Source organism: Tachysurus fulvidraco, chromosome 9, assembly GCF_022655615.1.
Source record: "Tachysurus fulvidraco isolate hzauxx_2018 chromosome 9, HZAU_PFXX_2.0, whole genome shotgun sequence".
NCBI lineage: Eukaryota > Metazoa > Chordata > Actinopteri > Siluriformes > Bagridae > Tachysurus > Tachysurus fulvidraco.
This window is the reverse complement of record NC_062526.1, coordinates 18,014,116-18,031,806: the sequence shown is the minus strand read 5'-3', so window position 1 is coordinate 18,031,806 and position 17,691 is coordinate 18,014,116. Positions and strand designations below refer to the sequence as shown.

The window sequence follows — 17,691 nt, the reverse complement described above, 5'->3', positions numbered from 1 at the left end:
TGCATGTAACTTTTTATTCACACCACTAGGTGCACTGAGACGCTCTTTATTATTTCATTGTTTGTTTGTTTGTTTGTTTGTTTTCATAAATAATTTTTAATCATTGGGGCATCTGGTGCTCCAAGGGCCTTAAGCTTAAACTGCATCACAGCTTACTGCAAGTACACCGTAGCTGAACGATGACCTGAGAACATCACCAGAGACGCACTGATGCACTGAGTGTAATCACAAGCTGTTTACTCTATACAGTGTATAAGGTGAGAAGAATCTAGTGCAGCGTTGTCCCAGGTATTTTTATTCCAACCAAGCAGAAGCCACACCTCATTCCACCTGTTTAATCAGTTGTTCTTGGCCTTTAGACTCTGGTGTGGCTTCTGCTTGGTTGGAATGAAAACCTGCACCCACACCGGCCCTTGGACACCGCTGTTCTAGTGAATAATGTCTGGGATGAGAGAGTATTTATATTACATCATACACTCACCTAATCAGATCTGATTAATTATGTCAGGAATGGGGGAAAATCCTCATGTCTATTTCTGTGATCAGCATAAAAACATTTTAGACTTTAAGTCTTGGGGATGATGAATATTCAGAGACTCTAAAGATTTAAAATAGCCAGAGAAAGTGGACTAGAACTAAACTTTACAGCTCAATAATTTATGTAGTTAATGCAACTTGATTCAATGCACATGAAAATGTAGTATTAACATCACTATTAAATAAATTTCATTTATAAACCTTTCATTTCCAATCCATATCCAGTTATTATCTCAATCAATGACTGGAGACTGTAAACAGTCACTCAATAATAATAATGATGGATACAAATAATTATGTAATAGAGCCAAACACTAACAAACTCTGTACAGTCACAGAGCTCACCTGCTGATGACAAATTAAATGAAGCTGGTATAAAAAAGACAGCATTTACGATAGGACAGATATGGTCTAACTCTCAGTGTAAACTTGAACCAAAAACAATGAAAGAAAGAAAGAAATTAATAATTTACTTCTTACGAGAAATATCAGTTGCTCAGAAAAACTGAAGAGTGATGTTATTGCTTGTTACTTTACATTTATTAGCCTTTTACTAAATATCAGGAAGAGGTAAATAGTATAGTTTTGTATAAAAACTACCACCACCAACATCAATAATAATAATAATAATAATAATAATAATAATAATAATAATAATAATAATAATTACAATACTACTACAACTATTATTATTATTATTATTATTATTATTATTATTATTATTATTATTATTATAAAGCATCCAGATGGAATAACTGCTTGTGCAGGACTGTAAAATATAAAAAAAAGAATAAAAACGAAACGAAAATTAAAATATTTCTATTTATACTATCCTTTATTTTTCTTGTTAAAAAAAAGAAAAGAACAGAAAAAACTCTTACTTCAGACAATTAAGTGCAATAAACAGACTATGATTAAATCGTAAAAAAAAATAATAAATATTGACACTAGGTGGCGCATAAACGCTGGGTTTCAATAAGTGAACTATTTGTACGTTTTACTGTATGAATATTACAGAGAATAATTAATTTATTTCACTGACAAATAAGAGATTTGACTCAATAATTAACACATTCATTTAATACAATTTCAGATAAGTTGTGATAAACAAGTGTTGTGGTGACACATGGATATTTAGCGTTAATCACGTGACCTTCTGTCACTAAACCAGTCTGAAAATAAAATAAAACTGAGTGACTGCAGCACACACACACACACACACACACACACACACACACACACACACACACACACACACACACACACGCACACACACGTTGATCAGATGATCAGATCTGGACAGTTGGTCTGGTGCTCAGAACAATTCTAAAGCACATCACTGTCAGTGTAAAAACTTACCTCCTCAATACAGAACCACAGTGAGACACAGCTACTTTTACACATTATAGGTGGTAAGCCACGCCCACAATGTAGCCTACGTCATACACATACCAGGACTTTAGAATTCTTTACACATTAAACAAAATGTGTTCACAAATGACTGTAGCATCAGGATAAATCACTAATAAACACTAACAGTGTAGCAGAATAAAGTAAACTCAGTAAAGTGAGCTGCAGGTAAACATACATGAAGAACATCATCACAAGAAGAATATCTTCACAAGGGGAATATCATCACAAGAGGAACATCTTCACAAGAGAATATCTTCACAAGGGAATATCTTCACAAGAGGAACATCTTCACAAGAGGAATATCATCACAAGGGGAATATCTTCACAAGAGGAACATCATCACAAGAGGAATATCATCACAAGAGGAATATCATCACAAGGGGAATATCATCACAAGGGGAATATCTTCACAAGAGGAATATCATCACAAGAAGAACATCATCACTAGAGGAACATCATCACAAGAGGAATATCTTCACAAGGGGAATATCATCAAAAGGGGAATATCAAGAATTGAGGGACCTTCATTAAGGGACTGTCTGAAAAGTGCAGGACTTGTACAGTTATGTAACATTCTACACTCTAGTCGTCTGTCTGTCTTTATCAGAGTAGAAATGCAGTATGGATACAGTACAGTGCCATGTTTAACTTAATGCAAGTGTGATATTACATAAACTCCTAAAAGTACAGTAATTAATCATAATAATCATGAATTAAAAAACCCAGGGATGTAGATTTTAACTCAAAAGCTGTAACTCCATCCTCATTTCTCTTCTAAGATCATATTCTCTCATTTACATTTTTATCTTATTCTATTTTCTTTATTATAAAAAAAACCCCACACACACAGATGCATGGACGTTACCATTATTTATTTATTTCAGCATTATTATAACAGTTTGTATGTCTTATCTTTATCATCTTAAAATTAATCTTAAGCTAAAGTTTAAACAGAAGAAACACAAACCAGTAAATGTGTCTTTATGAGACTAATCCCTTTAAAACAGAACAGAACAGATGAAGGTTGATAACTGATTGTGAGTCAGTGCTGAGTGTGTTTGTGTGTTTAAAGGTCTGGAAACACACCATATGATGTGTTAGAATTACTGATGGGACTGAAGCTAATAAAACACACAGATTTGTTAAACAGGTCGTTCAGATGTGAAAAGGTGTTGAATGGATTGTTTTAGTTTTAAATGGAGTTCAGTAATAAATAAAGTTCTCAGTGAGGTTTAGTGACTTTGTGTTTTGTTCTTGTGTTGAAAATAAAATCTCGGAGTGCTGATCCTCCAGCATGACCTCCTGCTTCTGCTGTCTTCACTCCTGTTCTTTTACACTTTAGTCCAATCTGTTCAACACTCATCACATCTGAAGAACCCAGTTTCTGTCTGAGACACAAATCCATCAGTTACACAAACAGCTGCTGAGGAAAATCTCTCGTGTGAACCTGATTCAGTTCTACAGGAAATCAGATGAGAAACTTAGAATAAACAAACTGATACACACTCCTGTTTAAAACACTACTAAAGACTGAAGCCTGAGTAGATCAGTGTGTGTGTGTGTGTGTGTGTGTGTGTGGTGTGTGTGTGTGTGTGTGTAAAATCACAGATGAAGAATGAAAACTACACAGAGAATTTACACAGAGCATAAAAATAAAACTATAACAATCAGAAAAATCCCATTTTACACCCAGAACAAGAGATTTACAGGAAAATAAACCATACCCAGATACCCACTGAATAATGTGTGTGTGTGTGTGTGTGTGTGTGTGTGTGCGTGTGTGTGTGTGTGGTCCTCATCTCCATCTCCTGGTGTCTCCTAGAAAAACAGAGAGAAAGAAACAGGATCAGCTCTGAGCTGAGATTTAATGTGAGCTCAGTCTTTTCTGCTGGAGTTTCAGTCCACACACAGATTTATCTTCCCTATGACACTGTAAACATCATCATGTCTTACTCTCTCACTTCAGCAGGAAGACACACAGTCACACTTTAAGAGTTGGTGGAGGAAGACTCTTCAGAGGCTGGAGCACGTTTGAAGCCTGAAACACAGATGATGGACAGACAGTTATTTATCAGTTTATCAGTTCAGATTAAAAACAAGTAAAATCTTCATCAAATCTCCTTCAAGAATTAGAAAGTGTAAATCTGTTCTCTGAAAACTTCACATCTGCCTCCTTCCTCCTCTCACCAGAGTTCTTCTTCTTCCAGACCATAATTCCAGCAACAACAGCAACAACGAGAACAATGAGAGCCACGACTACACCAATGATGATAGCCATCGATCCTCCACCTGTTAAATCAGCACAGAGTCTTTATTATCTGCTGCAGCAGGAAATCAGATTTCACTGTAAATCTGTAGTTTTAGAGGAAAGTGTTTCTCTGACCTTTCAGGATCTGTTGCTCGCTCACATTCAGCACTAAATCCTTCTCCAAGCTGCTGTGCTGAATCACACAGGTGTAGGTGTGTTTCTGCAGCTCCTCAGCTGGGACTTTCAGAATGCTTCTCTTCTGGAAGCTTCCATCCTGGTTGAGTAACGTCTCTCTGAGCTCCACGTCCTCAATCATGTCCTCTCCGTCCTTCTTCCAGAAGATCATCACCTCTTTGGGGAAGAAACCTGTAGCGTGACACACCACCTCTGGAGAAGAGGCTTCTTTCTGGAACAGTGACGGTGTAGGACGAACTGCAGAGACACAGAGACAGAAATATTAAAAGTCTCTTCTGTTCTTCATGTCTAAACTCCTCATGAGAACCCTGATGAGGAATAATCTGTGTTCTTGCTGAGGACGTTTTTCATCAAGTTTCCACCAGTTTATGAGTTTTAGTGAAGATGAGACACTGGAATGGTTTCTGCAGGAAAGGAGGAAAGTTTACAGCAGAAACGTTGAAGCTTCACCACACTGTTGAAGAGCATCTGCTGTGAGCAACACAGGAGACAAGAAACAGCATCTTCATCACTTTCTAATCATCATCACTCTTTAAAGTGTTTGTAAACTGTTAGAATGAAAACATCCTTAAAGTTTCAGTTACTTTTTCTTCTTTTTTCTCTCGGGTCTCTGTTTAACTGAAATAAAACGTCGCTGTTCTGCTGAAAGATTTTGGTCTTTACACTTTACACACTGAAATATCTGAAGAACGTCACCTCAATTTCTCCCTCAGTGAAGTTCAGAGTTATTGGTCATGTGATGAAGATTTTCTGTCTACAAAGATGTGAAAGAGTTTTGAGTTGGACAGAAAAATAGATTTACACTTTTAATGTACAGCTTTTAAAGAATCAACTTATTTTTATGTAGAGATTTAAATAATCACAACTCAGGAGTAGTGTGTGTGTGTGTGTGTGTGTGTGTGTGTGTGTGTGTGTGTGTGTGTGTGTGTGTGTGTGTGTTACAGTAACAGAACACACACTTTACCTTTCCTCTCCAGAGTCTCTCTGCCGTAAGACACATGCTTCTTTAACCACTCGATACAGATGTTATCCAGGTAGTTCTTCTCACCCACAGTCATACCAGGATTATTATCCCACTTGTTCTTGGTGATCACAGCTTGTGGTTTAGCTGCAATCCATGTGCTAGTTTTCAGATCAAAACTGAGGAAATCTTCTCCATCATAACCGTGCTGTGTGTATCCTCTAACAGTCCCGTCATCATCCAGCTCACAGCCGTACATCTTCTGCACTGTGTGAACTCCTACACACACACACACACACACACACACACACACACACAGAGTTAGTTGTTGTGTTTCTCTTTAAAGGCAGAAAGTGTAGTAAGTGAAGTGATGTGAAGTTACAGTGTTACAGTGAGTAATAAACCCAGTGTTTAACCCTGAACACGACGTGTAGCTGCAGTAATGTCATGTGTAGCGCTGATTAAAGTTACACACTGCATCTAAACGCTGTGACTTTCTCAGTTCTGAAACACTGATCAACGTGTTCGGTTGTGTGACTCATTTATTTCAGTACGACGACGTCACGTCACGTCACTCACACACGCTGATCAGGAGAGCGCAGTGACGCCAACACAGCACACAGTACAAGACACTACGGTCTGTTTTCTGTTTCTCCTGCAGCTTCCTGTGAAGATCAGCTGAAGACTGAAGTGTGAGTTTCACTACTGCTGAGGAACAGAGGAATCCACAGAACCTCCTCAAAGCTCTCACAACATCTGGGTGGGACAGGTCCTGACCTTCAGAGAGAGATTAGCACAGACACGCTGGCTAACTGACGCCTGCTAGCTTCGTTACTGATGTGAACGTGAGCAGAGTTTCTCCAACAGCACGTGGAAGAGTGAAGTTCATCAGCGAGACCTTCATCAACCTCATCTTCATTAGAATCCTGCAGAGAAACTCCATCCTCCTCTTCATCAGGATTACAGACGCCGACACGGTGTCTCTCAGAGTCACTGATATGTGTGTGTGTGTGTGTGTGTGTGTGTGTGTGTGTGGTAGTGAGGGGGCGGAGCTTCATGTCATCAGACAATCCCAAAACTTCACCATAAGACATCATCAGGATGATTTTGATCAATCAGGCGACAGACTCGGCTGCTGGGTTTATTTACACCATCCATCAGTTCCATCAGTGTTTCAGTCGCACGCTCACAAATTCGGACCGTTCGGTTTTACACAATCGTTCACGGCAACAATTCCCTTGATCATCGATCCTTCTAACAATCATTTTTTACTTAACTGATCAGTTGGATGATGTATAAAATGGATGAATGTGAAAAGTAGTGGTGTATAAAACCCCCGTGAAGTCGGCACCCCATAAAAAGAAATAATCCCCAAAACTCTGCCATTCGTTTGTGCTGATTTGTGCCACAAAAACCAACGTTTGTGCTGGTTTGGTGTTTGAGATATTAAACATCATTATTTTTGACCGTATGACGTCACTTTCCACCCCACATCGCCCAAATCGCTCAAAACCGCCTTAGTTCGTTTGTGCTCGATTTGTGCCGGTTCGCACCGCTAAAATAAACATCGAATCTTATTTTCCCTTCCTTAGAAATAACAAATACAATACGGGACAGTGACGTCACTCTCCTCCCCACTTCGTCCGATTCGGACAAAACCGGCTTAGTTCGTTTGTGCTCGATTTGTGCCTCTAAAATAAACAGTGTATCTAATTTGCTTCCTTAAAATAGCAAACAGAATAAAATAGCGGGTCTAAGGTGAGTAGATATCGGTAGCGTCCACCAGAGACATCCATTTATGTGTCAGAATACACGGGACACGGTTCAAATAAACTGTTTATAAGTTACAAGGGTTAAGTGGCTTCATTTGTTAAAAAGACAAGTATAATTAAACAAGCAAGGCTGTATTAATAGCCAACACATATTTTATAAGGAGCTCCTGCACACATTTACAGCCTATAAATAATTATGAGATTCATTACAAAAATGACAGAAATATGAAACGATAGAAAAAAAATTTAGTTACACTTTTTCCCAAAAAAAAAAAAAAATTCCCAATAGAAGGCCACAATGTACTGTTTTTTTTTTTTTTTTTTAGTCCTGAGTCATTTATTAAATCTATTCAAAGCTGATTCGTTCATTCAGAAGGAAAGAAACCGTTGTTATGAATGGGATCACTGAATCACAAATAGAACCGTGTTGTCGTCCAAATCGCCTTAACCCGGTGCTATTTGTTTGTGCTGTATAACACCATATCTAACTTATTTATTCCCTTCATAAGGAAATTATAAAGTGTCTGGAGGAGACGTGACCCCACGCAAGCCGTTCTATATACCTATTGTTTAAATACGGTCACGCTTGTTTGTGCTTGCTGCTTTTTACTGCTTGCCGTGTTTTCCCCCATTTTAACTGTGGAGTTTAGCATTTTAGATCTGAGCTTGAAATCGTCAGGTAATGTATTTCGTAATGTTTTCTTTCTTAGATAATCTCCAATGCACTGTGATCTTACATCTTACCTGCAATGTACTGTAACTTCTCTGTCTGTACTAATATTGCAAGAGGACTGATGGATTTTGTCCAATAAAAATGTGGAAGAATATAATTGTGTATCGTCTTAGATTTAATGTTTATTTTAGCGGCGCGAACCGGGACGAATCGAGCACAAACGAACGCCACCGGTTTGGAGAGATTTGGACGGCACGGGGTGGAGAGTGACGTCACAGCTCCAAGTTGTTTTTGTTATTTCTAAGAAGGGGAAATATACTTGACGTTCATTTCAACGGCACAAACCGGCACAAATCGAGCACAATCGAATGACACCAGGTTTGTGTGATTTAGACGAACTGGGATGGAGAGTGACGTCACAGTTCCCGAAAATATTTTGGTTATATCTCAGGAAGGAAAACAGATACAGTGTTTGTTTTAACGGCACAAATGGGCACAAATCGAGCACAAACGAACTAAGCCGGTTTTGAGCGATTTGGGCGATGTGGGGTGGAAAGTGACATCACACGGTCAAAAAAATGATGTTTAATATCTCAGACACCAAACCAGCACAAACATTCGTTTTTGTGGCACAAATCAGCACAAACGTAGCACAAACGAATGGCAGAGTTTTTGGGGATTATTTCTTTTTATGGGGTGCCAACTTCACGGGGGTTTGTATAAACCTCTCTCTCTGCAGCGTGACAGACTCTGAACTAATGAAACATGGGCTCAGTAACTGCAGCGTCAGATTCCTGACATTAATCTGATGATCAGTCGCAGCATGACAGCGTGCTCAAGTGCTCATGATGACTAACATCACACAACAACACCACGAAGAAGAAGATCCACAGCAGAAGATATTTTCTCCAGCAGTTCTGCAGGTTTTTCTCTGCACTCATGCATCTACATTTCAAACCCTGATGTGTTTCATTCTGATCAGACAAATGAAACATAAAGACAGAAAAATAAAGTGTCTGATGTTCACTTCAGTTTTCTGGCATGTAAAGCGACTGATGTTCGGTGTGTGGCATCGACTCCATCAGGCTTTGGACTGAACTGGAGCTTTCTGTACTGGAGTGAAGATTCATCAATCAGCTGTTTTTGGATCCAATCTGAAGCGGGATGGAGACGTTCTGACTTTCTGACCCACAAGATGGACACAAATATTTATTGTGTACACTGAAGATGTGGCTTTGGTCAGTGCTGAAGTCTGAGAGCTTTACTGCACACTGCTCAACACTGCAGGGTCTGAAAGGAGGAAACGTCCATCATGCAGACGAAACGTTCCTCTGAGATCCGACAAGACTTCGTACAGCTACTGACTTTCTGACCGACAGAGATGAGCTCATCTGATTGGACAGGAGAGATACGTAAATCTGACCAATCAGTGTGGAGCACAGCAGGAGAAGCAGAACAACAACAACAGCTCAGGATGAAGCAGAAACCTTTCCCCCCTTCCCGAGCACAGACTAAAGATTTCGATCCAAACATCATTCCCATGAACACACAGGTGATGTTTAGTACAATTAACTACTAATTTAACTGTTTAGTACAATTAACTACTAGTTCAACTGCTGAGTACTGTTTAGTACAATTAAAGTGTAAAGAACTACTGTTCTTTAATTACACAGTAAAACATTAACCATCTGTCATGTGTGTGTGTGTGTTTACCTGTAGTCTGATTAAAGCGCTCCATTAGTGTATCCACACCGACTTTAAAGATCTCCTGAGAACCCTGAAAATTCTGTGTGTTTCTCTTCCAGTAATCAGGATCATCAGCAGTCACCTTCTGCATCCACTCCGTCTTTCGGATCATTTTCCCGATCTTACTGTCGTAATACACAAACTGTCCTCCATCCACCTGACCCAGAGCCGTGAATTCTGGGAAATTTATTCCAGATGTAACTCCAGTGTAGAAATACTGCATGGAATGTGTGACTGTAAAAGTGTAAAAACACACATTAACATCACTAACTCAACCCACACTGGAAATACTGTAAAGATCAAACTCATTAACTTAATAATAATAATAATAATAATAATTAATAATAATAATAATAATAATAATAATAATAATAATTAATATAATAATAATAATAATAATAATAATAATAATAATAATAATAATAAAAGTGAGTATTTCTGTTTTACTTGGTGAGAGATTTATTTATTTATTAACTGTATTATTTATGTGTAACTTTGTCAGATTTGCCCTTATCACAGCTTTATCGTTAAACTTTATTATTAGAGAGTAAATAAATGTAGTAAAGACAGTAAACATTACAGAACTCACCTGCTGATGAAAGATGAAGAGAAAATGTGAAGAAGATCAGAGTCTTCATCACTGTGCTGCAGAGCGACATCTCTCACTGTCCGAGCACTAAAACACTAAATCTATTATTTACTGAGTGGATTTATAACTTTAACACCACTGTAACTCTGTTTTACTCACTTTAATCCTGTTTAACTCTGTTTAATTGTATAATAGAGAGTCAGTGATCCCGCTGCTTCTGCTGTTACTGAGGGAATGTTTTTTCTGTCAGGGGGAGAATTATTTTATACCACCGCTCTGACCAATCAGAACTCAGAGTGCCGACCAATCAGAATTCAGGACTCAGACGCGTCACCAATTTCAGAGGAGATGAGAAGAGTGCAGGTTTATTCTGAAAGTAAAAGCAGGAGATGAAGAAAAGAGTTGATCACTTTTTATATTGAATCTTTTTTAAAATAAAAAACAATATTATTTTCATCAAATATACATTATTATTATTATTATTATTATTATTATTATTATTATTATTATTATTATTATAAAAATCATTTAGTTTGTTTGCATTGTCCTAGGTTTTATGAATAGATCTACTGTAAAAATATAAAGATAAACACACTAACATAATTTTGTTTGTGTTACTGTGTGTGTGTGTGTGTGTGTGTGTGTGTGTGTGTGTGTGTGTGTGTGTGTGTGTGTGTGTGTGTGTGTATATGTGTGTGTGTGTGTGTGTGTGTGTGTGTGTGTGTGTGTGTGTGTGTGTGTGTGTGTGTGTGTGTGTGTGTGTGTGTGAAGGATGGAGGTTCAGATGAGAAGCTGAAAATGATTCTGCTGAGTGGAGACGCTTCAGACTGACTCCTGTTTCTTTCTCCAAACTCATCCACAACATCAGTGTTATGCTCCAACTTTCATTAAGATTCATTAGTAACATATAACTTTAATTACCAACAGTGAAAGCTGTAAACACTGTAAACTGACTGATTCTGTTTGTCATTAATAAGTAATAAACATAAAATATACACAATTAACTCAACAAAATCCACACAAATTCCACACAAATCCATCTCAGAGTTTTAATAATTCGATAATTATACAGCTACTGGTTAATTTACATAAACTACAGAAATCTGAGGGTCTGTGGATCTAAATAAAGTGTCACATCTCATTAATGTTTAGAGTTAAAGAAGCTTTTTGTGATATCTGTGATCAGTGAGATATTTATTGAGAAGAAATAAAAAAGGTGTGTGTCTGACAGATTAAATCCTCATGCAGTACAGAGAGTGTTTGTGTGTCCGTGTGTCTGGTGTGTAAAGTGTGTCTGTGTTGTGTGTGTTGTGTGTCTTGTGTGTGTGTTGTGTGTGTCTTGTCTGTGGTACTGAATAACTCACTGCATCATCAGTTACTAAGACAAAGTTACAGCAGCAGGTTTAGTAACTGAAAGTGTTTTAGTAACGAGGAAAAAAACAGGGTTTAAAAAACTGAGCTGCCGGCTGTTTATGCAACAATCTTTTATCATTTAACTATTTATTTATTTATTTGTTTGTTTGTTTATTTATATTCATTTATCCTACAGCACTCAGCACATACAGCACCCTCATTTACACACATTTCTACAGCTTTAAACATTAGATGATGATGTGAGAAACATTTCTATCATCTTATTCTAGCTCAACATTTCACTCAGATTTCCTCAGATATACAGTGATGAAAACATGAAGAAGATTCACACACACACACACACACACACACACACACACACACACACACACACACACACACACACACACACACTGAATGTCTGAACAGCAGCTTGTTCAGGTTATAGTAATTACATGAGATGAACAAATGAATAAAACTATATCAGTTTTATAAAATACAACAGTTTACTACACAGTGTGTAAAGTCTCTGCAGCGGAAAGTCCTGCCAAAGCCTTGTGTGTGTGTGTGTGTGTGTTTGTGTGTGTGTGTGTGTGTGTGTGTGTTTGAGAGAGTGAAAACATTAGCTGGAAAATCCCTTCAGTGAAGAAATGTTTTTATGGCTGATACCAACACACCAACACGCCTCACGACAACGACCAACACAACACTGTCATTAGTTTATACACAAAAACATTCAGCTCAGTTTGGAAACATTTTTACTAAATGGATCTTTATTTTATTTACAAAACAATACGTGAAAAAAAAAATTCAGTTTTCTTAAAAAAAAACTGTGTGTGTGTATTTGAGATGGTTTGTTTTAATTAAATTTTATTTTACATCAGGAGATGAAAGTGATTCTGCAGAATAGCGATGCCTTAAACACACACACACACACACACACACACACACACACACACACACACACACACACACACACACACACACACACACACACACACACTTTTTACTGCTTATTGACGTCTTCATCACACATTCAGGATCCTTCAGCAATCTGAGTTCTGCTTCTGTGCCTCAGATGAAACAGAGGAACTGTTTAAGTTTGCATCACTTTTAATTGTAGACAAAGGGCAGGGTTTATAATAGAGACTGGGATTCAGTCACATAACTTAGTATAAAGCTGCTTTATAGATACTGTCAGAATTCTTTACTTTATTTTACACAGGGATTTATCAAGAGTTAGTTGATGTAAAAATTACATGAAAATCTCTTGATCCTGTTATTATGTGAGTGAATGTGATGCACTACCAGGGCATAATGAGGACATCAACTGTGAACCTTAGCATGTCAGTTTCTGTATAAAAATACAGTTTTGTCCAAATGAGATCTAATTAAGCTCCATGTCAGTCAGATATCCACACCTGAACACACAGGATGTGTTTGAGTGACAGAGCTGAGCCAAGGATGGAGGGGTTTAGTCACCTGGATGGTGTACAGACTTTAACGGGTATTTCAGTGTCTTTCAGGTCACTAAACTGTCTGACATCATCTGAAGCTGGAGCATCAAAATGTTCCCTATCTAAGATCTTATTACAAATGCTCAGATATAGTTTATAATGGTTATGTTCAATCTTGTCTGAATGACAGGGGGCAGGAATTGAGTTGGAGTGTGACAGACTTCAGCAAAACACTCAGGAACTTCCTTTAAGACAACACCAACAACATGGAGCTATTTCTCTTTCTATCAGACAAAATCGCTGATGTCTAAACATCTATACAAGTGTTGTGACCAGAGGGGACAAGCACGGTCTAATCAAGTGATGTTACTGTACACTGAACAGCATGTACCTGTAGTCATGAAGACACTGAAGAAACTGAAGAGAGCATGAGAGAACGATTCACGCTGAAATAGTGAGGAGTTATTCATGATTAAAGCACATGATACGAATGTGTTCGGAACAGCAGTATTGTGTTCTGTCCCTGTAAAGAGCTGGATCCTGAAAGACTCAGGACTGTTTAAGGGTGAAGCCTGAGATGGATAATGAGATCTGATCTGCTGTACTTAGGATTAAGCACACAAGAGGAACCCTGATTTTACTGATGACACTGATGACACAGATACACACTTTAGAGACGATAGAGAAGTCAACATGTACAAGACAGGTCTGGTTCTGCTGAAGGAGGTAACAAGACATACTGTACAGACATACTGTATAACTCCTCCACATCAAGATGTTCCATTTCAATATAAAGCCTCCAGACAGGATGCACATGGAGCCCAGTGTCTGTGTGTACCTGAATCCTATTGACTGGGGCTCGAACAAACCATGATAAGGTACAGATGGTTTGCTGGATGTCTCTTCAACCCATCAGCTGAGGAAACACAGATGCTATTTGACCTGTAGCTGTGAGCTGGTCCTAAGGTTTAATAAATACACCATGATACATCTACATGCCTTCTCACCATGAAAATTCAAGTTAAATATTACACAAACACACAAAAATGTCTTACACCTTCTAGAAATGAGGAATAAATCAATCAAATAAAACAAGATGATGTGAAAAAATCATTTCGGACAATTTGCCTGGTTTATATTAGGATCAGTGCACTAGGATCAACTGGAATAATCTTATAAATTGTCATATTGGATTTGTTTGTCTAATGTAAATGTCTTAATAAGCAGCCTAAAGATGAACCACATGCACAATGTCATGCTTTTATAATCATCTGAACAGTTTTGCACTAAATAAAGAGACACTGGAAATATGGTGGTAGTTGTTACATCCAGCAGAGCTTCAGGAAAGCACCAATATTTACTAAAATAATCTTTACGCTTTAACAGTACACAGATATCTGTGAAAAGTTCAATGCACAATTTCATTTTTGGTTCTGTTTATAATAATGAAATAAAAGAAACAGCCTGAATAATGAGGAGGGGAATTTCTGCTAATAAAATATGATAAGATTCTTAATTTAGATTAAATGTAGAGCAGCAGGAGGAACCTGTAGTGCAGGAAGTGTTGGGACGCTGGAGCTGCTGCTGTATTGTTGGTGATAAAGTGAAAGTAGCAGAGGGTCAGACGAGGACACGAGAACAAAGATCTTATACTTTATCTTGGTGTAGAGGTTATAAAGCTAATAAACATGAGGTGTTAATGTTTAAACATTTCATTTTAGACACAATGAGCAGTGAAAGAAATAAACAGATTACTGTATGATGAGTTATGTGATGTAAGGACAATGTGCTGCAGCTAAAGGAAAGTCATTTATTCATCTCCTTTAAACAGAAAGACACCCCATCATAACTCAGAGCACCGTACAAACAGACAGACAGACAGACAGACAGTGTTGAGTTAAAATACACTTTATTGTGTTTTAATGTAAATAGAGGGACTATAGAGGGATGTGTGAGGATCTGAATAATTACACACACAGTAATAAACAGAGTCTAAAGATCTAAGAAAACCCTTCATTTCTTCTACATTATATATATATTCTGTATAAAATAATTGATTAGTTCACAACTTTAATACACCTTTATTCAGCACATGGTGTGTTTTATTGGTGTGTTTATCTAGTGGACATGAGCATTTACAAAAACAATAACTGAGAATTTACTGTAAATCAGAAAACAGTGTGTGTGTGTGTGTGTGTGTGTGTGTGTGTGTGTGTGTGTGTGTGTGTGTGTGTGTGTGTGTGTGTGTGTGTGTTGTACACTATAACAACACTCTCATCACAGTAAAAACCTGTGTGTGTGTTGTACAATATAACAACACTCTCCACTGACAGTAAAAGCCTGCTTAAGGTTGGGGGGTGGGTCACATGTCTGTTGTTATGGCTGGGTCTCTCCTCCAATAGTAGCACAGAGTCAGACACCAAAATGTCCTGTGTCATCAGTAACCAGGGAGAAAAGACAAGAGCAGGTTATTGAGTCATGAGATCTACTCACACACACATAATGTGCTAATACACACATCTAATACACCTTTACACACACAATACATCACAACACACGTCTCCTACACAATTACACACCACTACACAACTACATACATGTAATACACCACTATACACATCTAAACCATTACACAACTACACAACTACACATATAATGTACCACTACATATAAAATACACTTTGGAAATGAAAGTGTATGAAATCAAATGAGGACATGGAGATTGTGCTGAATTTCAACGCTTCAAACCGACACTTCTGACACACACACACACACACACACACACACACACACACACACACACACACACACACGTTTGGTAAACTAGTGAGTCAGCGCAGCTTGGAAAATCCCTTAACTTCCAGAAAATGCTAACACTTTCGATACACTCAAGATGATAAAGAACTCCCTCTGCTAGTACACTGAGTTACTACACACACACACCCTAAGTCAATGGTCAAGAAGCTTTTATTGTCATTTCAACCATATATAGCTGTTGCAGTAGACAGTAAAATAAGACATTTCTCCAGGATCATGGTGCTACATAAAACAAAGATAGAGCTAAGAACTTTAGTTAGTCCTAGATACATAAAGTGCCTCTGTGCAACCTGGTGCAAACAAAAAATACAAGACATTACACAAAAGACAATACACAACAGCAACGCAGACCAGTGTACATACTGTATGTTCAATAGTGCATGTGCAGAAATACTGGAATGAACACTTATATAGTAGCAGCAGTTATATGAAGTGTGTAATAACAGCATGTGAACAGTTTGATATGGTTGGTGCTGTGGACATGGATGTATATTGGAAGAGTGTGTATTTAGTGTAGATCTGTGCAGTCCATACAGTTGAGTGTGCGTGTGTGTGTGTGTGTGTGTGTGTGTGTGTGTGTGTGTGTGTGTGTGTGTGTGTGTGTGTGTGTGTGTGTGTGTGTGTGTATTGTGTTCGGTACAATTCAGTTCAGTTATTGAGGAGCCTGATGGCTTGATAAAAGAAACTGTTACACAGTCTGGTCGTGAGGGTTTTCTAATCTAGAATTTTTATTCCGTTAATTCTTATTTCTTTTATTATTCGTTATTTCCTTTATCATTAATTATGTTTACCTTCTGCTCTGTGTTTATGTTCTGTAAAGCTGCTTTGAGACAATGTCTATTGTAAAAAGCGCTATACAAATAAACTTGAATTGTATTGAATTGAATTTTTCCAGACGGCAGTAGGGTGAAGAGTGTGTGTGAGGGGTGTGTGGGTTCATCCACAATGCTGTTGGCTTTGCAGATGCAGCGTTTGGTGTAAGTGTCCATGATAGAGGGAAGAGAGACTCCAACGATCTTCTCAGCTGTTCTCACTATACCCTGCAGGGTCTTACAATCCGAGATGGTGCAGTTCCCAAACCAGACAGTGATGCTGCTGCTCAGAATGCTCTCAATGGTCCCTCTGTAGAACATGGTAAGGACGAGAGATAGGGAGGGAGATGTGACTTTCTTGCCCTTCAAAAGAAGTAGAGACACTGCTGGGCTTTCTTGGTGATAGAGCTGGTGTTGAGTGAAATAAAGTACATACAGTCAGGTCAAAAAGATTTTATTTTCATTTCAATCAATGCTGATGCTGTACATAGTGAAATGAGACAACGTATCTCCAGGAACCCGGTGCTACATAAAAAACAAAGAGCTAACAGCTTAAAGTGTGCAACATAGTGAAAACATTGTGAGACAAAAGACAGTACAAACAGACAGTACAAAACACTACAGGACAAATACACAAACAGCGCCACCCAGTGTACATACTGTATATTATACAGTACATTGTGCAGAAATAAAGGATTTTGAAGAAAGAGGGTTCTAGTAAACATATATACACTTGTGTAATAGTAATATTAGTAATAGTTGATGAGTATTGAAATGTAGTGTGAATAAACAGCAACTGACTGAATGTACAAGACAACATGTGCAAAGATAGAAAAACAGTGTGCAGAACCAGCATGTAAACAGTTTTATATGGTGGTATTGTAGACATGGATGTATACAGAATGAGTGTTTGAGTGTGTTTTTGATTTACAGGCCCCTGTTTTTTAAATAAAACACAGCCCTGTTGAGCACTGTTAGTGAGGATACAGAAATAGAACACAGCCAACTTTTAGTGATGATAACTGGAATAGAATACAGCCTCTGCTTTTGGAATAAGTACGTGAATTGGGAGCGCCCTGTAAAGTAGCGTCAGATGAATTGGGACGCGGCCGGTGAAG

At 38.0% G+C, this 17,691-nt stretch overlaps 1 protein-coding gene across 2 annotated transcripts; it reads right to left on the bottom strand.

Moving 5' to 3' along the window:
- Positions 1-2,805: 2,805 nt before the first annotated feature.
- LOC113657268 (BOLA class I histocompatibility antigen, alpha chain BL3-7-like) lies at positions 2,806-10,376 on the bottom strand. 2 transcript variants are annotated; one of them, XR_007143915.1, is made up of 8 exons: positions 10,135-10,376; positions 9,513-9,779; positions 5,358-5,633; positions 4,334-4,630; positions 4,138-4,239; positions 3,904-3,988; positions 3,736-3,768; positions 2,806-3,701 (listed from the first exon to the last, which is right to left on the bottom strand). XR_007143915.1 is itself a non-coding variant. In XM_047818583.1 (7 exons), the coding sequence occupies exons 1-6, from the start codon at positions 10,202-10,204 to the stop codon at positions 3,939-3,941; spliced, it is 1,062 nt and encodes a 353-aa protein (XP_047674539.1). In that variant the 5' UTR covers positions 10,205-10,376; the 3' UTR covers positions 2,806-3,768; positions 3,904-3,938. The 2 variants fall into 2 exon arrangements, 1 of the variants encoding a protein (XP_047674539.1); XM_047818583.1 differs by having other exon boundaries at positions 2,806-3,768.
- Positions 10,377-17,691: the final 7,315 nt, after the last annotated feature.